The sequence below is a fragment of the Sphaeramia orbicularis genome, chromosome 11 (assembly GCF_902148855.1).
Source record: "Sphaeramia orbicularis chromosome 11, fSphaOr1.1, whole genome shotgun sequence".
Classification (NCBI taxonomy): Eukaryota; Metazoa; Chordata; class Actinopteri; order Kurtiformes; family Apogonidae; genus Sphaeramia; species Sphaeramia orbicularis.
The window spans coordinates 9,972,935-9,996,793 of NC_043967.1; the positions used below are offsets into that span (position 1 = coordinate 9,972,935).

General features: G+C 38.4%; 1 protein-coding gene across 1 annotated transcript in view; it reads right to left on the reverse strand.

Moving 5' to 3' along the window:
- Nucleotides 1-20,169, reverse strand: part of LOC115428835 (A.superbus venom factor 2-like) — a 73,298-nt gene extending 53,129 nt beyond the window's left edge. Inside the window, exons 1-10 of the mRNA XM_030148059.1 lie at nt 20,078-20,169; nt 19,713-19,751; nt 17,683-17,872; nt 9,739-9,904; nt 6,123-6,193; nt 5,873-5,964; nt 4,973-5,055; nt 4,795-4,882; nt 4,428-4,530; nt 2,583-2,697 (exon numbers count right to left, since the gene is read on the reverse strand). Coding sequence (XP_030003919.1) covers nt 2,583-2,697; nt 4,428-4,530; nt 4,795-4,882; nt 4,973-5,055; nt 5,873-5,964; nt 6,123-6,193; nt 9,739-9,904; nt 17,683-17,872; nt 19,713-19,751; nt 20,078-20,169 — 1,039 coding nt within the window. The remainder of the gene's footprint in view (nt 1-2,582; nt 2,698-4,427; nt 4,531-4,794; nt 4,883-4,972; nt 5,056-5,872; nt 5,965-6,122; nt 6,194-9,738; nt 9,905-17,682; nt 17,873-19,712; nt 19,752-20,077) is intronic.
- Between the last annotated feature and the right edge of the window lie 3,690 nt (nt 20,170-23,859).

Genomic DNA, 23,859 nt, shown 5'->3' on the forward strand with positions numbered 1-23,859 from the left:
ACGATACAATACAATATGATACAATATGATAAGACTTCATTCATCCCACCATCATTGGTCCATCAGGGCCAAGGCCTTCTCTAAACGTTTCATCTGAAACACTGACCTACATTTACAACCTAAATCCTAATATTTGATCCATTAAATTGTATTCATTTATTCCTGATAGACTATTCTCTTCATTTCTTAGTGTTTCTTGTGGCTGCTCTGTTTCCAGTACATGTATGTGGATGTTAGATATTTGGTCCAATCAGATTTCAGTGTCTCTGTGTTGCCGGGGTTAATCTAATCTGCCCTAGTCCTTCAGAATCAGTAGTGAAGGCTCATGGAACTGTAACTGTACAGCATCAGGACTGTTTCTGTAACCAATCAGATTCCTGCTAGCTGGCCCTCAGTGTTGTCAGCATTTATCCTTCCTCTGATTGGATGGTCAAAGCAAAACTTATTTGAAATAGATTTGGCAATATTCTTTGTAATTAATGTCAATAAAGGTCATTTCACTGAATTGAATTGAACTATTAATACATTTGAGGTAGATGTTTTTCTGCCCACAACGGCTGACAGAGGAGAGGAAAATGATTTGGATTGGGACAAAAACTTATACATCCATTTTCTAGGCAGACTTTTTCAGAAAGGCCAGACATGGTGAGGAGAGGTGTTCCAACCCCGATGCAAGCTAGCTGGTGGAGTGGACATTGTGTGTCCTCCAGAGAATCGAAACTTATGTGAGGAATCCGAGTGGACAGAGGAGACTCTCAGCCTTGGCCTCCATGGACATAAAAAAGGACTTATTGATAAAACTGACACCCACAGATCACCTCTATGACGGAGTCAGGGAAGGGTCCACAGAAAGGGGGTCAGATTTATATAGAAATAATGATCATCTCTGATGAGTAGGATGTGATGTTTTTGATTTAAATGCTGTATGTTTTTGTCCTGTTATTAGATAAATATTGATTGTGAACTGCTCCAGAGGATGTCCATGGTCCAGTTGTGGTTGTAGTGTAAAGGTTTGGAGTTGTCTGAACTGGGTTTACAGCTGTACTCAAAATGGGATTCACCCTGAATATGGGAAATGTTTCTCTCTCTGTAATGTCCACGCCTTGTTTTTTTGTGGTTTTTGTATAGTATTTATGATTTCTAGAATTGTGACGTCATAGTGGTGGTATTAAGAGGTGGATTAAGTCCAGTACGTCCCACTGAAGGACCAGGGACCAAATGCACAGCCCATCACTGCATCCCACCATGGGGAAATCACACAGCTGACAGCAGCAAACACAAAATAGAGTGCAGGGAAGACAGGAAACAGAAAATATACAGAGTAATATTTTATAAATCTAAAAATAATAATGGAGAGTGTTAAGAGTGGTGATGTCACACACACTCTAGCTTTCAGTGGCTCGGCTTTCAACAAAACTTTCTCACTGAAACTTTTATACCTTTCATAAATTGTACTTATTCAGCATAAAAACTTAGAGAAATGTGTGCAATTTCAGGAAGGGCCAAGTTTAAAGCTTCATACTTGTAGAGATTTCATTAAGCCCAAAGCAACAAGCAGTGCTCACGTCTGTTTCCCCTGTGCTCACACACAAGTTTCATTGGCTGATTACACTGCACACGCTCACAGACTTCAGCTCAAACACACACCCACACACCCACCTAAGTTCTCAGAGTAAATCCAATGGTTAGTATATCAAACCAAGACGACTGAAGCGAAAGTGACTTTTTTCAGCTTTCAACCGAATGTAATGCATCCACTGTCATTGATCCAACTCCATGGGTTTTACTAGTGAATCAGTGTTGTAGAAGATGATGGTGTTTCCATGGTAACTACCGAGCCTCTGAATATCCAAATGGGTCATATCTGCTGACCATGAAAAGATGACAAACTGTATTTTACTTCAGGTATTAATAAGATCAGTGGTTCAAATGTTATTATACGCTTCAGATCAGTAGCTGCTTTTGGTAGTTGTTCAGACCTTTAAGGATTAAACAGGAGCACCCCCCCCCCCCCATTTATCTAAACATGTGACGCAAGAAACAAACATGTTAAGTTTGTCCAGAGGTTTAAAGGGCATATTGAGTCATCTGGCATTGGAATATCTTACAGATAGTGGAGTCCAATTGCAACATATAGAACGTCGTTTTCAAAGTAAAACAAATACAACTTCCAGAGCATCAGCTGAACCTCATGATTATCAGCAGCAACACAAGACAAGGTCTGGCCATTGTTTGTCTATTTTAGAACGATTACTGCTGGGATCTGATGGTGATTTAAAAGTTCTAGTCTTATTCCTCAATTACAGACTGTTTCCTCCAATGTATTATTATGGTTAAGGGACATGTCACCATTCCTTAAATTACAAAAATAAACTTCACAGCCAAGGCCAACTTGACAACTTTCAATCAGAAATGGGGCTGGGTTTGAAAAACAACGGAAAAAGTAAAATATGGGGAACAGTTGTGAATTGATGTTGCATGTATATAATGTTTTTTTTTTCCTCAATAAAAATATATATTTTTCAAATTTTAAAGTTTCTGGTTGCAGTACCATTGATAAATCTGGTGTAATATTTACTTACCTGACGTAGTGAGAACTGATGCTTTAACATACAAAGAGTGTCCCACCAATTGTCTGATATTAGGATAAGCTGCTTTTATCTCCTCCATACTCAGTGTGACAACTCCTCCATCCAGCTGCAGCACAACAACAAAACAAAAATAAATTAAGAAAAAGGCTAATTTGCACATTTTAACAGAGTCAAGGCATTTAAATTTGAAAACAAATTGGAAATACTGTACATTTCTTTGAAAAAATCATGAGTTACTAATTTTAAAATTAATCTTCTTCAATATGATGGCGTTGAGGTCTGAATAAAAGATTCAGAAACCCAGTCCAGTCCAAAAGACAAAATAAACAGCAAAGTTTTTCAGGCAATACGATGACAACTTCTAAAACTGTGTTCTAACCAATTACATCAGAAGCTGATCAAAAGAAAAACGTTCAAGAGGTTCTTCTTGGTAGTTCTTCTATGTTCAACTGGACTGGTCTTGCTCTTTGAAACGTTTCATCTCTCATGAAGTCTCTCATCCAAGAGACTTCTTCAGACTAAGTAGTGAGGGAATCTATATTATAAAAGCCAAGTGGCCTCTGTGTGTGTGCGTGTGTGTGTGTGTGTGTGTGTGTGTGTGTGTGTGTGTGTGTGTATGTGTCTGGGGATTCATACAAATTCCAGAAAGAGCTGACTGCTTCAGTTTGGCATTTGTTTGTATTTTTAGTCAAGGAAGAGACTAGTGAAAACAGCAAGTTGATAGGACCAGTATTTTGGGAGATATTAGTTATTTTGGAATACAATAGCCATAAAATCATGTTGCTGTGGCCAGAATGCTTTGGCAGTGACTGTTGGACAAATGTGGTACAGTAAACATGAATACACAACAGCATAAAAACCACCACATCTAGAACCTGTGGATCCCAACGGGTCAACGCGCTAGTTGGACTTATAAACCTGCAGGGGGAGTGGTCTGTATAGGTGTTAATCCAGATGCTAATGAACTTAAAGCTGCATAGGACTTTTGTAACCAATTTTTCATCATATCTGTAAAACTCCAGTCATAGCCTTAGTATCACGAATCTGTAAGTCTTTCCGTGATTACTGACCTGAATCTCTTCCCTCACGGTGAACAATTTCGAAATGTACTCCACCATTAATAATCCATTTTTTACAAACAAAGCTGGTAGGTCAGTCAAGCATTTTCAGTACGTACATTGTGGGAAGTGGAGCTCCACGCAGCTGCATTATGGCCTCAGCGCCGACAAACAGAAACAGCTTTATTGCCTTTTGTTACTGCAGCTGCGTGGAGCTCCACTTCCCACAATGCACGTTGCGACAGATTTCCAAAAATGCCCAAGTGACCTACCAGCTTATGAAGGTATAAAGTTATTATGGGATGTTCTAATCTTTGCTAAGTCATCATTTGTTGAATCACGGTTCAGACTAAACAGTGACAGCTCTGACCTTGTTTGTTGGATTCCAAACAGATCTTCAGTGCAACAACTGATAACACAGACCGCATGGAAAACAGTAGTGATTTGTGGTTTTATTGCTGCTGTTTTCAGTCTAAAAACACGGCTAAGCTAACAGAGCTAAGCTAACAGAACTAAAATGTAAACTGTTAGCTGACACATAATACAGATGTGTGTAAACGGTGAGCTTTAAACAACTACTACTGCTACTATAATAATAATAATAATAATTATAATAATACTCATAATCATAATAATAATCATAATAATGGGTTGGATTTATTTAGCGCTTTTCTTTTGTACAAACTTAAATCACTTAGATTTTATACAATGAGTGACACAGTCTTCATAGAACCCATTTAAAGGCCTTTCAACATATTCAGACTGAGCAGTGACTTACATCTGACACCTGCTTCACTGTAGGTAACCTCCTCATGTCTTTGTTGATCTTTACTCCAAACACCACATAGGCCTTCCCCTGGACCGGCTCCCCGAACAGATACCTGATCACACAGGTTTACATCATTCAGGTTATTCATAGTTAGCAGCAGTATAGTATTAGCTGTATTATTTACTTAACAAAAATGAAGCTGAAACAGAGAAGCAGTGCATGAAAAATAATGAACACATATGTAAACATTTTGTTTTTGGATAGTCAAATCAGATAAAATTTGACCTGAACAGTAGTAGGATGGACTTAAGATATTTTTCAGCTCCTAACTGTTGAAGAGGCCGATTTGTGTGTGAACAGCTGTTTTCAGTCTGACCTGGCTGAAACCTCTACTTCCAGTTGGTTGTCCTCCAGGTTGAGGAAGGACTGCCTGGGCGTCAAGGTGACGTTGAAGGCAGGAAGCACTGAAACACAGCACCAAAGAGTGTAACAGTAACCCATACAACAAATTCAGAGAACTTGGACTCATATTAGCACAGTTTAACCCAACGTACCATATTTTTTCACCTCAAAGTGGGAGGTGAATGTGTTTTGCTGCCAGTGGTCAAACTTTGCAATCACTGTCCATGTTCCTTCACTGATAAAGACATGAGGAAAAACAGGAAAGATTGCTTTTTAGATGCTTGAAAAATGTAAAAAATTATGACAAATTAATTCTGATGTTGTTGTACCTTAGAAGGTGAATAAGGTAAAGAAAGAAACGTCTATTACTGCCGTTAAACGACCTCGATGTAGTATTTCATTTTACTACTAGAAAAGCACTCAAAGAGCGCAGACCTCTGCAAAGGCAGATCAGCTTATGTACAAGACATCTGCAGCACAAACAAATTTAATGTCAAACTAACATGGAGATCATTAACCCTTTAAGACCTATAACTATTTTTGTGGCTTCCAAATTAATTTTTCTCCACATTTCATCTTCCTTAAGTGATAATAATATTATGCAATGTATTTTGCATTTGTTTGTGAAAAGCAGGTATTTTTCAATATTTAAATTACTGTAGACACTTATGAATTGATAGGATCAATGGTACAGAAGGTATTAAACATTAGAGATCAGTAGTTGCGTTTGTTTGCTTGTGGCTGTTTGGATGTTGCAGGGTTAAAACAGTAAATGACTTCCCCCATATTTGGTGTTGAAGTTGGACTTGAATAGACATTTTTACTGCGGCAAAACAATTCCTAATCACAGTGTTTCCTCATTTGATCCATTTCATACACCATACAAATAACTAAGATGAGGACATTAGACATTTTGTTTTGTTTGACCAACAATCCAAACCTCTAATTTTCCTAAAACATTTTCAACTTTAAAATTTCCAGTAATCCATTCAATGAGTACATAGATCTCTGCAGCTCTACTCAAATAGTTTTCTGTTGATTACTCTTCTTACTTGACAATGTCAGACAGTGGAAAAGTGTCTGAGAAGATGCCATTGACAGCTCTCATCCTGGAGGTTTGTTTAACCACAACATCGTCAGGATTCTAAAAAACACAGGATCGTTTTAGACATTATTTATCAGCAGAGCTGAAAAAAAAAAAAAAAAACTATGATAGCAATCAGCTGTCTGGGTTGAGTGAGTGTTGAGTAAGTGTTTATGGATTTATCTGCACCTGTAATAGTGTAATAATTATCAGTTTACCTTGATATCAACAGTGATGGTGCTGTCAAAAGCCTTAAAAGACGGATCGGACACGAAGGCTCGGACACGAACTACAGAGGAGCAAAAAGACAGAAAAGAATCACTTGTGAAAAAAAAAAAAGTTTATATATATATATATATATATATATATATATATATATATATATATATATATATATATATATAGGGTGGGGAAGCAAAATTTACAATGAACATTTAGTTGTTTTTTCTCAGCAGGCACTACATCCATTGTTTTGAAACCAAACATATATTGATGTCATAATCATACCTAACACTATTATCCATACCTTTTCAGAAACTTTTGCCCATATGAGTAATCAGGAAAGCAAACGTCAAAGAGTGTGCGATTTGCTGAATGCACTCGTCACACCAAAGGAGATTTCAAAAATAGTTGGAGTGTCCATAAAGACTGTTTATAATGTAAAGAAGAGAATGACTATGAGCAAAACTATTACGAGAAAGTCTGGAAGATACTATTAAAGAAGAACGGGAGAAGTTGTCACCCGAATATTTGAGGAACACTTGCGCAAGTTTCAGGAAGCGTGTGAAGGCAGTTATTGAGAAAGAAGGAGGACACATAGAATAAGAAAATTTTCTATTATGTAAATTTTCTTGTGGCAAATAAATTCTCATGACTTTCCATAAACTAATTGGTCATACACTGTCTTTCAATCCCTGCCTCAAAATATTGTACATTTTGCTTCCCCACCCTGTATATATATATGTATATATATATATATATATATATATATATATATATATATATATATATATATACATACATACATACACACACATATATACGTGTGTGTGTGTGTGTGTGTGTCGAAGAGCCTCTTAAACTGACATTTTTTAATGCTGTTGGATGAGTCAGTTATTTTGTTATCTCAAAAATAACAAAACTTGTTTCATCATCATTATGCAGAATATACAGCATCATCGATCTATCTTTGTTGTTATGATGTTCATGAAAACTAATAAGTAAAATGTAAAACAAATTAAATGCTTGTCGATTTCAGGAAGAATGCCCCAGTTCCTTCCCCTGTTATTACAGGATTATAACGATAGAGGCAGTGAACCAGTGCAAATTCCTCAGCACTGTTATTGATGAGAAACTCGATTATGCCATGTGTGAACCGGATGTTCTCTCTTAGGAAACCAAAAAATTTAAACGCTGACCAGATATTTATCAGAATGTTCTATTGTTGTTTTATGGAAAGTATTATTTCCCTTTCATTTGTGTGTTGGTATGAAGCCCTCTCTGTTAAAGTATGAATAGACTGCAGACTCCTCAGGAGGGAGAGCAGGTGGACCAATAACCAGAGGGTTGGCAGGTCGAATCATGTGCTGTTGTGTCCTTGGGTAAGACACTTGACGCAGTTTGCCTTCAGTACTACTCACACCAGTAATGTGTAGTCTGCCTCCCCTGTCATCATGAACAGAAAAAAAAACAAATAATGATAAAAAATAAAATAAATGTTGATATTTGTCTGCTGCTCTGTTCTGTAAAAGTATTTTCCGTGCGATTTCAATAATTTTGATTAGTTTTCAATTCAAAATTGCAGAATTTCCACATTTCCCATTCAAGTGGCTACAGCGAAGAGATGCAGAGGAGACTGTAATTGTATGGCATCCCATGTAATTAGAGTGTTTCTGCCTCTGTATATCACCAATAAAGTAGCTTCAAACACTCTGATTCTATACCCTGACTTTCCATAGTCTGGATAATGTATAAATGTATGTGTGTAACATGTTCAGTCGATCAGATCAATCATAAAACCACATAAAAAAAGGCACTCAATGAGGCAGCGAGTACTCCTGCCTCATGGCAGAGGGCGCTACTGAGCACACAGGGTCAGTGTTGCCAACTTGGCGACTTTCTCGCTAAATCTGCCAACTTTTTTAATCTTCTTGCTGGCTTTTTTTTTTTTTTTTTTTTCAAAAGTGACTAATGGCAAATCTTGTAACTTTTTGTGGTGCTACTGGAGACTTTTCTCATGTTTTGGAGACTGATGGGAATGTACGTATCCGCATCGTTGTGCGGTTACTGTCCTCAACTAATAGCAGGTGCTGCCGTAAGCCCCTCCCCATCCCAAATAGGTGGTCAGTCTCACAGTAGCCTCATGCAGCAGTCTGAGCAGACCCACACCACTCCACGTCCACACTGGTAATGAACAGCGCGTGTGCAAAGCCACGCTGATCCCGCTTTCACAGAGAGAGATGTACATGTAAATGTTTCTCCACTGTGACACTAAAATAAATCACTGCATTTGAGGAGGGGGGTCTGAAAACAACAATGAACCTAAATTAGGGCCAGACCAGTTACCACCATTTCTCACATTTTCATTGACAGTGACTCTTTTTGGACCATTTAGATTATTATTGTTGTGAAGTTAAAACTGTTCATACAAAAAAATGTTACAAATGTTATAGTTTTGGCAAAAAATGTTCATATTTTACTGTGACTTGTTGTAGGCTCCTAAGTGCAGCATAAGGTTAGAAACTAAACCAAAGTTAAGAAAACAAAAACCCTAAGTAACTCTGCTAGAGGGTCTCTTTTGGGTCACTTTCCTGGCCCTAACGCCAGATAGAGGGTGAGGGTTAGACATAGAGCTAGCATTTACACCTCACATAACAGACTTTTGATTAAATTTGATATTCTAACATATAACAATGCAGGACAAATTGATTTAAGGAATGTGGGTCTAAACAAAGCATTAGTCATAAAATTATTTGAGAAGTGATGGCCTTTTTAATGGCAAAATTAAAAAAAAAAAAAAAAAAAAAAAAAAAAAAATACAAGAATCAACAGAAGAAAGTTCATTTGTAGTTCTAAACATATTTAGGGTGTTTTTCACTCACTTTTTGTCCCTCCCACGATGTTATTCCTACAGCATCCATTACTATTACATGCAAATGTTCGGTTATGCAAATTTGGCAATGACATCATTCTAGTGACTTTAAGGACAGCCAATAGCTACTTTCCTTACTGAAGAGTTGACAACACTGCACAGGGTCTTCTTGCTAATGTGCGAGCTAAAGTGTACTGTCAAGTGCAGTGACTGGTCTATTTTTCCCTCTGGCCTTCATCTCAGAATGGAAGATTACATATCCAACATCCAATCCAATTTGACTGAAAATTAAATTTTGACTATAAATGAAATATACATATGTGTAAAGAATACAGATATAAGATATGAAACATAACCTGTTAACTGTTGACAGTCAAATGGTGAATCAGATCCTCTGATGGGATCATATATTTGTAGATCTGACTCTGAAAGACTCAGTGTCTCAGCAGTTGTGAAATGAAACTCACCACACGTCACTGACTTACACTGGCGTGTGTGTGTGTGCGTGCGTGTGAATATTTGGTGGTGGGCCATGCTTCCCTCAGCCCAGGGCAGCTGTGGACACACATGTCATTTACCACCACCACAGTGAATGTGTGAGTGAATGAATAATGGATTCAATGTAGGCGCTTTAGCGTAAATAGAAAATATAAGTCTAATCCATCGTTATGGCTGCACAGGGAATGATAATGATGAGAATGATAATAAAGATTCCTGAACTTGAACTTATATCCAGTTCTCACCTGTATCCCCAGGATTGTAAATGGGTTTGTCTGTCTGGATGAAGATGTACCCAGAGTGGAAGGACACCATCAGCACCCTTTCCTCTGAGTAGTGGCCCTCAAAGTCTACCTTCAGATACACAAACTTATTCTTCTTCTCTTCTCGATTCAAATCATCTGAAGGTAACTGAAATAAAGACAGAGATGGAGACGATGACTATGAGAATTAGAGCTGGTCGATGACAAATTATTCCTAACGTCTTGTCATTCTTCATACTTGTCTTGATGAAAAATTGTCCTCTGACCCAGACAGGTTTTTGCAGCAGTGAAGCGACTTTCAACATCCTTTATTTAACAGAGCTGTGTAAGTAGTCTGCTACAAATAAAAGTACATCTCACTTTACAAAAGACTTGACGTTACAGTCGTTAGTGTCACCTTTACATTTTGCACACTTTGCAGCTGCTCTCACTGTGCAATGACAATAAAGCTTATCCTGTTCCATTCTATGCTATTCTATTCTATTCTATTCTATTCTATTCTATTTAGTCACCATCACTTTGTTACATTCTGGTGAATGTGACAAGTTACAGATGGGCCTGGTCAAGGGGAGGTACGAGGGCTGTTCAATAAGTTCATGGCCTCACCCAGAACAGAACAACACAGACTGATAATTTATATTATATTTTTCAACATAATCTCCATTTACAGCAATGCACTTGGTCCATCGATGTTCAAGCATCACTATCCCATCACGAAAGAATGTAACATCCTGTATTATAACAACCAGTATTTCTGGGCGAGGCCATGAACTTATTGAACGGCCCTCGTATATATGTGTGGTAAAAAATAGATTATTATTATTGCAGCTCTATTTTAGCAAATGTTGTCTAGTTTTTGGATCTGTTTTTGTTTCTGAAAAATTCCTGTTGACAAAAAAGTTGCAGCCATATGAAGACGGGCATATCTGCTCGGTAAAAGCACATCTCAGAATTGCAGTTTTCTATTTTTTTTTTTTTTAAATATTGTAAAAATTTTAAAAATGTATATGAAGGCCTTTTTTCCATATTTTACTTTTTATGTGAATCCAACATACTGTGTTGAGATTTTTATACTACCTTTTCAAAAAAGTAATTTTTATTGTGTGTAAAGTTCTGGGCCTGGAGAAATTAGTGCTTTTTTTTATGGTTTTACTTGGAACTACAAAATGAAAATTACAGAAAATAAAGATATTTATACCTACTTTAAGGTACCTTATACATTTTTTAAATTTTTTTATGAATTATAGATAAGTATATGAATTTTGCGTGTCTCTGTTTGGTCTGTTACCAGTGATTATTATACTTGCATTAAAGGTGCAGGAGACTTTCGTGACGAATTTTTCATCAAATCTGTAAACCTCAGTCATAGCCTAAGTATCATGAATCTGTAAGTCTTTCTGTGGTTACTCACCTGAATCTCTTGCATTACGGTGAGCAATTTCGAAGTGCCATCCACCATAAACAAACCCGTGTGTTTACATTCAGAACCAGAAGGTAACTCGGGCATCTTCGGAATTTTTTTGTCGCAACGTGCATTGTAGGAAACGGAGGCTCACACTGCCACTGCAGCAGAGTCCTGCACGGGTCCACTTTTCCAAACCTGCACCCGCCCGTACCCGCAAAGCTGTTTAACACAACCTGAACCGCTAACGGCATTTTTTTTCATGTCCAATCCACACCCGCCCGTACCCGTGTATATTAGGCCCTAAACTCGACCCGACCCGTGATTAAACATATTGGGCCGGATCTACTAAGATCCCAGTTTGCGTGTACTATTTTGCATGCGCAATCTAGAATTTTGCGTATGGGGTTGAACCACTGTTTGCGGGTGATTTACTCAGATCGCTTGCACAAATGTCAACAGGTGCAAAGTCTTGCAAACCGTCCTATTTAAATTAGGATTTTGCGTGTGCTAAACTGCTCTGGGATACGCCAGCACTAACAGGGCGCAGAATGATATAGATGCACGGAAATGTACCGTTGGAGGAGTTTTGTCATAGAGGGTATGGCATGATTCATTTATTTTTCATTTTAAAAAGTGTGTGTGTGTGTGTGGGGTGGATTGAATGACTGTCAGGCGCACAGAATTTAGTCCCACTGTAACCTAATGTCTGCGTATTTTTAAGTGGAGGGGAAAAGAGTCCCATAAAGTGTGTGTGTGTGTGTGTGTGTGTGTGTGGGGGGGGTGGGGGGTGGGGGGGGGGTGGGGGGGCATATGTCCCAATTACAGTCTACTCTCGTTAAACCGCCCGCCGTTATACCGCCATTTCCGCTTATCGCCATCCGCCAGCCCAGTTCCATGCACAAACAACACTTATACCATTGATTTCCCGACCGTTATACCGCCAGCGTCGCGGCACGGCACCTCCGAGGTGCGCCGCGAGGTGCGGCTCCCAGTGTTGTCTTTTCCGTGGAAACCGGGTCGAAATGGCTCTTTGAGTGTTAAAGGTTGCCGATCCCTGCCTTACAACATAACAGAATCAAGATTTATTCAGAAACGCAATTAGAACGGGTTAACGGAGGCAGCATAGACATCATATAGTAAAGACATGCACATTATGGACGCAACCCGTTGTAACGCCATTTTCGCTATACCGCCAATTTGGCCGTGAACGGAAGTTGGCGGTATAGCGAGAGTAGACTGTATTTTTTCGTCACTCCAAAAATGTTCACACGAAGGTGCACCTCCTTTTGAGACGTGGTCAATATAGATGCAGCTTCTATGAGCAAAATTACTTTCGGGTTTGATAAATTTCTTTGTGTGTGCTAAATTAATATATTTACATTTTCTCCTCCCAGCACACGTACAACTGCGTGTAAATGCCCCATATTGCATATTCATTATGGTAAACGTACTAACTGGATATAGATGTGCTATTTTGCACCTTTGAAGGACGCAACCCTTAGTGCACACTGTTAGTAAATCAGTTTGTACATTTTTTTGCATGTGCAATGAGTTTGCATACGTTTTAATATACGCAAACCTTTAGTAGATCCAGCCCATCATCTACACAATAACTCACTTTTAAGGGCTTATTTCTGGCTAAAACGCATGCCATTAATAAATGTCTAATATGTTACATATATATCGTTCACAAACCAGAGCAAGCACGCACTTGGCAAGAAAAACATTTTAAAAAAAGCCCAAGTGGCGATACACAGTCCAAAAGTGCAACAATAAAGGAAAAGAAAAACTGTCGGTCTCCATCAACACATTTTGTCAAAGAACAGTGCGCTAATTACAGAGGGAACACTGTCAGTGTTCAGGATTGAATCAGAACAAAAAACATCCTTCTTGTGATTGAATGACATAACCTATATGCAGCAGCAGCCTACCTGCCTCCTAAACATCCGACTTGGCCTTCGAGAATGGATTGTCCACAATTGTATATTCGTCGCTGGTTATCTTTGTCTTTATATCATCCATTGTGATGCTCTGGCTCTGAGTCACAACCTCCTCAGTGCTTTTATTTTTCACCTCCAGTACAGACTACCTGTCTGCGCTGCTCAATGACGTCGTTGGCCGGATGTAAATAAAGGTGAAGTTCTCTTCAAAATAAAACAAACCAGATCAGATGATCATCATCATTAAATGTCCTGCACATTGTTTTCATCCATGAATATTCTTTTATTTTTTCACTTCCTTCCTTCCTTTATTCACTTCGCTACCCACCCGCACTTCGTGTAATTTTACCCGTGCTCGTACCTGTGAAAATTCTTCTTATTTTTTTTATTCACCCCCACATGTTTTTGTAGGTTACCCATCAGGTATCCGTGGATACCCGACCCGGTGCAGGACTCTGCGCTACAGGGAGGTTCGCACAGCCGCCTGCAGTGGCAGCGGCAGCACAAGCCTCCGTTTCCCACAATGCACGTTGCGACAAAAAAATTCCGAAGGTGCCCGAGTTACCTCCTGGCTCTGAGTGTAAACACACGTGTTTGTTTATGGTGGATGGCACTTCGAAATTGTTCACCATAAAGCAAGAAATTCAGGTGAGTATTCACAGAAAGACTTACAGATTCGTGATACTTAGGCTATGGCTGAAGTTTTACAGATTTGATGAAAAATTCGTCACAAAAGTCTCCTGCACCTTTAAATTGTATAATAACACGCCATCCTGCGCACATGGTTACTAAAATTTAAGCTCATCAAGTGTGGACAAATATGAATTAACATCAACTTATGTATTGATGAGGAACAGCGTGTGTCAGAATTAGTCAAATACATTTCCTTTTTAGAATTTATTAAGTATATGTAACAAAAACATTGGGTGCATGTCCAACAGAAATTTTGGTTCAAGTGAATTATCTAGAATTTTTTTACCCAGTTTATATAAAAATGCCCTCACAAGAATACCTTCATGATTTATTCTGTGATATGATTTCATGGCCTTTTAGGTACGTACAGGAAGTAGTGGTTTCATTATTCATCGTTCGTCACACTCCTACCAAATGAGGTAGAGAATTGGGTGGAGGCTTCTATGTCTGACTTTATCTGATCTACTGAATGTTTGAGTTCCCTCTTGAGGATATGATAAGTGAGTTTGAAGTTCCAGCAGAATGCACATACATTTTGTTAACAATGTATGATAAAAGAATGACATCAAGATACTCAGTTTAATTACATACAGTTACTTGTTCCTGGCTATGTTGTACATAATAAAGTTGTAACTGGAAACTTACGTTTGTTTTCTTCAAAAAAAAAAAAAACAGTCTGTGCTTTTGAGACTATAGTCTGTTTTGATCCATTACTTTTTTAGCCCCTAACGAATTTTTAATTTTGGCACATTTTTGCTACAAAACTTAACTGTTGTTATAGAAACACATATTAGTTAACACATTTAATTATATTCTATGTGAAGTGTTGTCGGGAACAGGGTATTTTAGCCATTTGCGTAAGTTTGAAAAAAATGTTCTTAATTTTTTATCTGTTACCAGGCTTATTTTACCATTTTTTACCACAAATATATCATTTAAGTAAGTCATCATTCTTACCATATAAAAGTACTTATAAATACCTACCAATATATGTTTTATAAGTTACTTAATGTTATTTAGTTGAAACAATATACCCAATTGAACAGCAATTTTTTGGACCAGTTACCGCTTGACCAGGCCCAGATGTATTATCAGCAAAATGTTCCTAAAATATGAACATTTTAAAGTATTAACAAGTTTGTTCATAAAGTTGTCACAGTGCAGGGTTTAGAAAATCTACACTTTGGGAAGCATTTTTAAACATAATGTGCTGCGCACTTTTAATACCCCTCAGCAAAATATAGTGTAAGATTCTGTGCAGAATCAGAATCAGAAAAGCTGTATTGTCTATTGTGACAGAAATGAGTGACGTCTTAGACGTCACTTATGCAACAAACAGCACAACACAGAAACATACAATTCCTAAAAACCTAGTGAGATAAAAGAATACTGAAGCATAAACAATTTATAGAGTTCAAGTAAAACTCTAAAATGTGCAACTTGGTGAAGTGCATGTACTGGAGATTATTTATGAGCTATTGTTTGTTTAGAATATTGTAAGTTGAAAGTTACTGCCCTAGAATTTAGATTAAAATGTCTTTGTGTAAAACTTATTACATACATATTTATATTTGAAAGCAGTCAGATTTTATAACCGCACAAGGCCATTGGACCTTGAAAAAGTAGGTCAAGGTCACCTATTTTCTATCGGCTTCTTCTCCGTGCCACGATGCATCCACAGCATAAATTTGGTGCAGATATGTCACTGTACATTATGTATGTACATTATGAAAACCATCATCTGCAATTATCCCTAAAAAATGTGAATAACATGAACAACCTAAAATGTGTACAACACATTTTAACAATATTCTGCCTCAGTTTATCGTTTCCACATGTGCATTACAACATACAAATCACAATGGATCTACAAATACATCAAACTAATAACAGAATAGTGCACTGACTTCTCTTCAGACATTTCAGGTTTTTCATATTTATTACTGTAAGTCACAGTTTTTTGTTAAAGGACAGTTTATAAATGTAAAGATTTTACGTCACTTGAGTTTTTTTGTTTTACACCAAAACAAAGAGTTACTTATTATTCCATATCGCATACCTATTACTTATTATTACTTACTATTATTGTACAGTATTTCAGGAGTTTGAGCTTCATTGAGGAACAATATAACTGTGCAATACAGATCCTTTAACGATGGTTTTTATTACTGATCATAGTTTTTATCACTGAAGCATAGTTTTTTTATATTTGACACATAGATTTTATATGCATATTTATTTGATCTTGTATATACAGTATAGTGTCTGTTTTATGCTGGCTCCTGACCTAATTGCATTGAAATGTCATTTTTATTTTAGGTGTTGTCCCAGTTTGCTTTGCTGCTGTCTCCTCCCTGACCCTGCCTCCTCGTCACTAACATTGGTTTCACCTGGGACTCCTGTCTGCCATCCTCTCCCTCACCATTCCACACCTAATCAGGCAAGCCCATTCCACCTGTCTGTCCCAGCTGTGCCCAGTCAGCAAACCAGTATTTATACAGCACAGATTCACCCACCCAGGGCCAGATTGTCGTTGTATCCTGCCAGACTTTCCAGCATTCATCCTAATCCTGCTTTCCTGTTTCCAAACCTGCCAGATTTTGACCACCTCTCTTTGTCTCAGCTCTGGTAACCTGACCTGTTTTCAGTCTGTGACCTGAGTCCTGTGATTCTGGATTTTCCTGGTTTTGACTACCTGGCCCGACCACATCGCTTTGCCTTAGCCCCGGTAACCCAACCCACCACACTGTCTGTGACCACGATTCTGGATTTCCTGAGCCTTATGTCTGCAGTCGCAATTCCATTGACCCTCAAATTGCCTAATATAACTTGCGCGTAAAAATTTACCTAAGGAAAAAACAACTCTCATTTTTCGATCAAAAGTTTTTACACTGGCAAGAGGGGGGTTTTCGGGTGTAGCGCAATGAGTGTATCATGCAAAACTGCAATGGAAAGACTATTTTTCCACAACTAGAGTCATGTGAACAAAAAAAAATCAATCTTGATGAACATTACAACAAGTGGAGAAGAGTTTTAAAAGTAACATGGCACAGTATGCGTGGACACACCAGGAAACCAAATCAAGTTTAGCAAGGGATAGAGGGATGATGATAATAATAACAATAATAATAATAATAATAATAATAATAATAATAATAATTTACAGTTATTATTAACACAATATTTACATTCGTTGCCATGTTCATGGAATGACTTCCTGTCTCATCTCACGATAATAAATAAGAAATCATCACATTTGTGCTTTAATAGAAAAAACAACTATACAAACTCCTGTTTTTTCAACATTTAGTAAATATCAATAAAGTTTTACTAATGTCTAATGGAAAAGTGTCTTGTGACTACATGACATTTCGCCAATCACACAGCTGTTCCAAGGTGAGCCACTGACCCAGTGCTTCCATTTTGCCTAGTGGTAACGACAGCGGTGGTCACATCTGAGCTTCGGGTTCGGGTCCAGGCAGCGCACCTGAGTTACACTGTTCCAGAGCTCTACCCATGTCTAAGACTGTCAGTCTACATTTGAGCTTTTGTCTGCCCTCATATTAAGACCTTTTTTTAAATAAATCTACCTCTAAACTACAAACAACTGTGCTGCATTCAGGTCCTAACCCCGCCCCCGTAACAGGTGTAAGTCTGAAATGACAAAGTCTGTGTTACTGGTCTGACCCACTTCATTTCACATTTGTCTGCATGTGGATCCTGAACTAAAATTATTTTGGTACAGTTGATTAACATCTTCAGTGTAATTTTTGCATTTCTCAAATTCATCCTCTAAGCTGGTTTTGGCCGTCAGGCTGTATGTATGTGAACTTGCTTGATGAAACGCTGTGTGCTGGTCTAACGTTGCCTCAGATCGTGGTCAGTCACCTGGATGGTCTTGAGGGTGTGGAAGCCATTCTCCTGACTGAGTGTGACGGACTCCAGGAGGAGGGGGATGTTGGAACTGAAGGGGCGGATGGAGATGGCGACGGTAACCGGGTTGGACAGACCGTCAGCCTGCAGATAGATGTTCTCTGGACTGTCGGTCCTCAGCAGATCTGGAGCCAAGAGAGTGAACCTGTAGGGTTCAACAGTACCATCAGTATCCCCATTAGTACGACTGACGCACTTCCACACACCTCTGTGACCTCTGTTTCAAATACTGTCACGTCTCATCTAATTCTATAGTGTAAAGCCTAATAATTCTAATTTTGTGTACATGACCATGACATGACAAATTACAGACAAACTGAAATGTCATCAGATAAGAGTTCAATTACTCACAAAATATAGTATCTTATAACGCAACCTGATCAATATATGTGTGTGTGTGTGTGTGTGTGTGTGTGTGTGTGTGTGTATGCAGGGTGTCCCAAAAAAATGTATACATACTTTAAATAATTGTAAAGTAGGTGTTTATTACAATTCATTTAATTTTCAAAATGTAACAGAATTTACAAACATTATTTTATTGTTTTGTCACTGCCTGTTCTCAAACTGACGTCCATACTGGTCCAGACACTGCTGACAAAGCGAAGCAATGGAATCGCACACACAATGAAACAATTCCGTTGGCATTTACGTGCATTCACGTTCCATGGGTGCTCTCAATTCAGCGACTGTTGTAGGTCTCATAGTGTAGACTTTGTCTTTTAGGTATCCCCATAAAAAAGTCTAGTGGTGTGAGGTCTGCTGAACTTGCCAACAGGTGGATTGGATGGAGGAGTTTATAGATGGATACATTTTCTTTATTCCTTTGAAAACATAATTTTAATATGCTGTATTTGGGCCAGCTGTTCTTGCAGAGACTGCTGTCCACTACAGAAAACTGAAATGCTGTTTCTCTTTCATCTAAGTAATAAATGGCATGCAATTTAAAAAAAAAAATATCAAAAAGAATAACAATAAATGAAGTGGTGTAAAAGATTAAACAGAATATAGAAGATATAAATTACACCTATTTACAATAGTGGTGCTGGTCCAAATACAGTAACACTAACGGAGGGTGAAGAGGTGCATAATAAAACAGTTCATGAGACATATAGATAGTCATGTAAATAACCAGCAGCAGATTTGGCAAAAGTGTTCTGTGGTGAAACATGAGGCATGCTGCTTCTGTTGAACCCTCAAAGATCTGAACAACCATCAGTGACCAAAAGCATCTACTGATCTTAAAATATGTAATACCTGTTGATCCACCAACCCTATGTCAAATATGTCAACATGTCAATAACTGGTGTTAAATATCGGTTTGTCATCTTTTCATGATCATCAGATATTGACCCCTTTGGACATTCAGAGGCTCCATAGTTACCGTGGAAACACGTCACCATCTACAACATTGACTCACCAGTAAAACCCATGGGGTACACAAACATAAACAACTTTAAATAAACACATTTAACCCTTTGACTGAACAAATATGAGTCAAGTCCAAGTGTTGATACAGTGACAGGACTTTGACCTTTGTGTTGCAGTTTGACCCCAGTTCCTGCCTTGAACCCTGTGACTAATTTAGAATAGAATAGGAGAAGAGAAGACAAGAGAAGAGAATAAAATAGAATAGAATAAATAGAATCAAATAGAGTAGAACAAGATAAATAGGATAGACTAGAATAGAACAGGATAAATATAATCGAACAGAATAGAATAGAATAGGTCTTTATTGTCACTGTTACAGGAACAATGAAAATCAGTTTTGCAGCTCTGTTTCTGTTTCTTAATATAAAAATATCACACAAAACTATAGTGAAAATATAATCAGAAAAATGCTGGCAATATATAAAACTACAAATAAATTTGAAAACATACAAAAGGCCATATTTATACCACAGATAGAAGAAATATATACAACAATATATACAACATATAAAGGATATATTGAAGGTAAAATTAAAAACAAAATGCTGTAACTGTACCTTGGCGATGAACTTGTTGTGGGTTTAGAGGCCGGTGAGCTTAAAGAGCAAAACAAAAATGTATTAATGTTTATTCAGGAAACAAACAGTGCCAACCAGAGAAAAAACAAACAGGACAGATATAAAAAATACTGTACAGAGACTGGTGAACTCTCAAGCAGTTTCCATTCAACACTAAAAACAACTCATATAACTTGTGAAAACTACTCTTTATACTCTTTATATAAAGTTGTCAGAGATCTAAAATTAAAACATGTATTCTTTTTATTTTACACATTCTTGTCTCACCATGGGTGGTTTGTGAAGAACACAACTTCATTTTATTTACACAGTCAGAAGGAAAGAGGTGAAATAACCCAGCTTACCGTCTTCCAAAGGTTTTTAAAATGGTAAATTGTCCCTCAGAGACGCAGAGAAACATGAACAATAAAATCCTGCATAACATCCCCTGACCCATGTTGACGAACAGGGAGAACATTTGGATTGTGGACACAGAAGAAGCAGATGAGTATTATCACAGACCAGATACTTTAGTCAACAGGAAGAGCAGGGGCTGCTTCCTGATCAATAATAGTGACAGAAAATGAACTCAACTCACATTTCAACCAGTTTCAGTCTATTAGGACCCAAAAGTTCAACATAAGATACCATTAGCCATATTAACACTTGTCTCATTTTCTTCCTAAATACAAATATCAATTTTAGAGGTCATCTTTAAAAGCTATCCTTTTTTTTTTTTTTTTATTAATCTTTTTATTGAATTTTTTGCACACACACAGCAATATCTGGCATGTATAGTGTTTCCAGGTAATCTAGTTGAAAGGTAGTAGGGAGTTGTCTTACACAATGTATATTGAGAACAACAGTTTTAATCCAAGCCAGAACGGCTTCTATGAATGAACCATAATTAACGATTATCCATTCCCACCCACTATTAAGAGATAGAAGAAAATAAAACAATTTTATATATAAATAAAATAAAACACATTAAAACAAATAATTAAAATGAACAAGAGGAGGAGTGGGGGCATCTAGTCACACTGGGTGAATAGTAATTCTATCTAAATAGTCTATGAAGGGCTGCCAGGTTATGTTGTAAACATTACTCAGACCCGTTAGTAAAAATCTAACCTTCTCAAGTTTGATATGAGTTCGGACTTCTCTAAGCCAGCTACTGTGTGAAGGGGGCAGAATATGTTTCAACTTTAGCAAAATAAGGCGTCTGGCCAATAAAGTCGTGAAGGCCAGAACCTGGCACTTTGTCACAGGGAGAGTGGGTGTTTTAAAGTGGGGGAGAACCAAACAGGGCCACGTATGGCTCTGGACTAAGGTCCATATCAAGCACTATTGCAAGTATATCAAAAATGTGGCGCCAAAAGCCTGACAGATTCAGACAGGACCAGAACATGTGTGTGTGATTAGCAGGTGACCGCTTACACCTGCGTATTACAGCTGTCACTGGTGCCTGGGTAAGTCTTCACCAAGTGTTTGTGTAGTGCACCCTGAAAAGGACCTTACATTGTAATAAGCCATGCCTCACACACACGTACGACGAGTGAACTAACTGAAGTGTTTGGTCCCATTGGTTGTCTGATATTGGTACTCTTGTCTTCTCCTCCCAGGTCTGTGTCAGGTGAGTCATTTGGTCAGGGTTAAGGGAATCAAGGGAGTTGAAAATCACAGAGATGGAGCATTTCTGGGCAGGGTCAAGGGTGAGCAAGGAGTTAATCAGACCTGGACGGGTGGTTGGGAAAGTGAGGGTAGGTGGTTTGGACAAAATGCCTGACTTGAAGAAAATGGAAAAAATGAGAATGGATGGAAGCTCTGTAAAGTCAGTAAAAGTGTTTTCTTTCTAGAGGTCCTTGACATGTAGCATGTATTTGTTTCACCAGATATTAAAAGTAGGGTCTGACAGGGAAGTAGAAATAGATGGTTTTTAACAATCGGGGCTAAAGTTAAAGGTTCAATCAAGCTGTGTTTACGGAATTGTACCCAAATTTTCAGTGAACTGGCGACAACGGAGTTCTGAGTGCAATAAATTGGACACCATGCATCACTGGCTGTATTTCAACTGCAATTCATACCACTAGTGAAACTTTACTGTTCTTGTTAAATCAATTGATCTGCAGTAACATGTTTTAGTGTAAATCAGTTGCTAATTGTTCTTAGAGTGTAATTAACAGTTGTTTTTGTTTTTTTAATTGCATAATATCTCCATTAAGTGAGTATTAGAATATGTTAAAATGTGAGAAAACATAAGATTGGGAGCATTACAAATGTTTGATTGCATAGTCTTCCCACTGTATACCATTTTCTGTTGTTGTTAAATACACATTTCTTTGCTTCAATAGTTAAAAGTAAGGTGGACGTTTTGTAACGCCATGAAAAATAGGTTCATAGATAAAATATTAAAATAGCAATTGCATTGTTTTTACATGCCTAAAGAGGAACAAAAACACTCTGGAAAAAAGTCTTCACTAAGGTTCTCATAATTCATGCAAGAAAGGGTTAAAGGTGGGGTCTGAGATCTTAGAAAAACAGTTGGAGCAAACTACATTTTGAAAATACTCAGTTCAAAAGTCCAAACCCCTTTCTTCAGACATCCCCCCGAAACCACGCCTCCAGAGTACTGGCACGCACAATGCTTGTTCCCGAGGGTTCACGAGTGCTGCACAGCAACAATTTGCCAGCTGAGGCTCTGCTCCATCCCCAGCTCCATCCCCGTACGGCCCCAACTCGGGCTCCGACGCCAGCTACGGCCTTGACCCCAGCTGAGGCTATGTCCCCGGCTCGGGCTCCGATGCCGGCTATGGCCTCAGCCCCAGCTCCGACCCCGGCTGAGGCTCCGGCTCGCAGATCCATGCATACCTCGTTCAGTCTCCTCTAACCCCCCCGCTCTTACAGAACAGCCCCAGCTCATACCTATGTGACTAACGTTACATTTCCTACTGATTTATGCTGGTGACAAAAGTTTGCCGGTGAACTTTCCATCCTAATATAACTAATATAGCCAAGCTCTGGCTTCGCTTCCTGTACAAGTGCTTCAAGCCTCTGAGAACGCACGATTCATGCTCGAAGAGGGGTACGCGCAGAGGGGGGAAGGGGGGAGGGGCGAATGACAGTTGAGTTTGATTGACATATCACCGTTCAGTCATTTCGAGTGGGCGCTTAGGACGACGTATTAGGGCCACATAAGAAAAAAAAAAAACGTGTGTCACTACGAGAATAAAGTAGTTATTTAACGAGAATAAAGTCATAGTTTTAAAAAAGTCATTATTTAACGAGAATAAAGTTGTTAATTAACGAGAATAAAGTCGTACTTTTATTAGATTAAACTCGTAATATTTTGAAAATTTGTCAGTTTCCGGTTTTACAGCGAAGGCAACAAGCGAAGCAGCAGCTTTCCCTTCTGTTGGACTCCAAAACTCGGAGTAGAGTCCCCCAGTTTGTTCAGAAACAATAAACCCTCTGTGTTTAGTTCTCTGGTGTTTCCACTCATAGCCCTACAGCTGAACACTTCAGCAGTTTCTCCTCCACAAAAGAGGCAGTTTGCTACAAATCAGTTCGGTTCTTACAACAAACCCAAATGTGTGCAAACTCTCTTCGAAGTCCTTAAACTACAGTCTACTCTCGTTATACCGCCAACTTCCGTTCACGGCCAAATTGGCGGTATAGCGAAAATGGCGTTACAACAGGTTGCGTCCATAATGTGCATGTCTTTACTATATGATGTCTATGCTGCCTCCGTTAACCCGTTCTAATTGCGTTTCTAAATAAATCTTGATTCTGTTATGTTGTAAGGGATCATTTAAAGTGGAGAAACATTTTAAGCATTATTATACCGTGTCGGGAAATGACACCCCATCATCTTGAGGCTTTGGCTTAATCCCACGTCCTCTTCCCGACATCCTGACCTACTGAGTGTTCTGCGATAAATGAACGGTGGCCGTTCCGTAGACCTACTCGTAGCTTGTCGCGATCAGCGTCTGGCGCGTTTGTTTCAGTGCATTGTTAAAATGTATGTGTACTCGATGGCAATCACGCTGGCGGTATAACGGTCGGGAAATCAATGGTATAAGTGTTGTTTGTGCATGGAACTGGGCTGGCGGATGGCGATAGGCGGAAATGGCGGTAGCTAATGGGATAA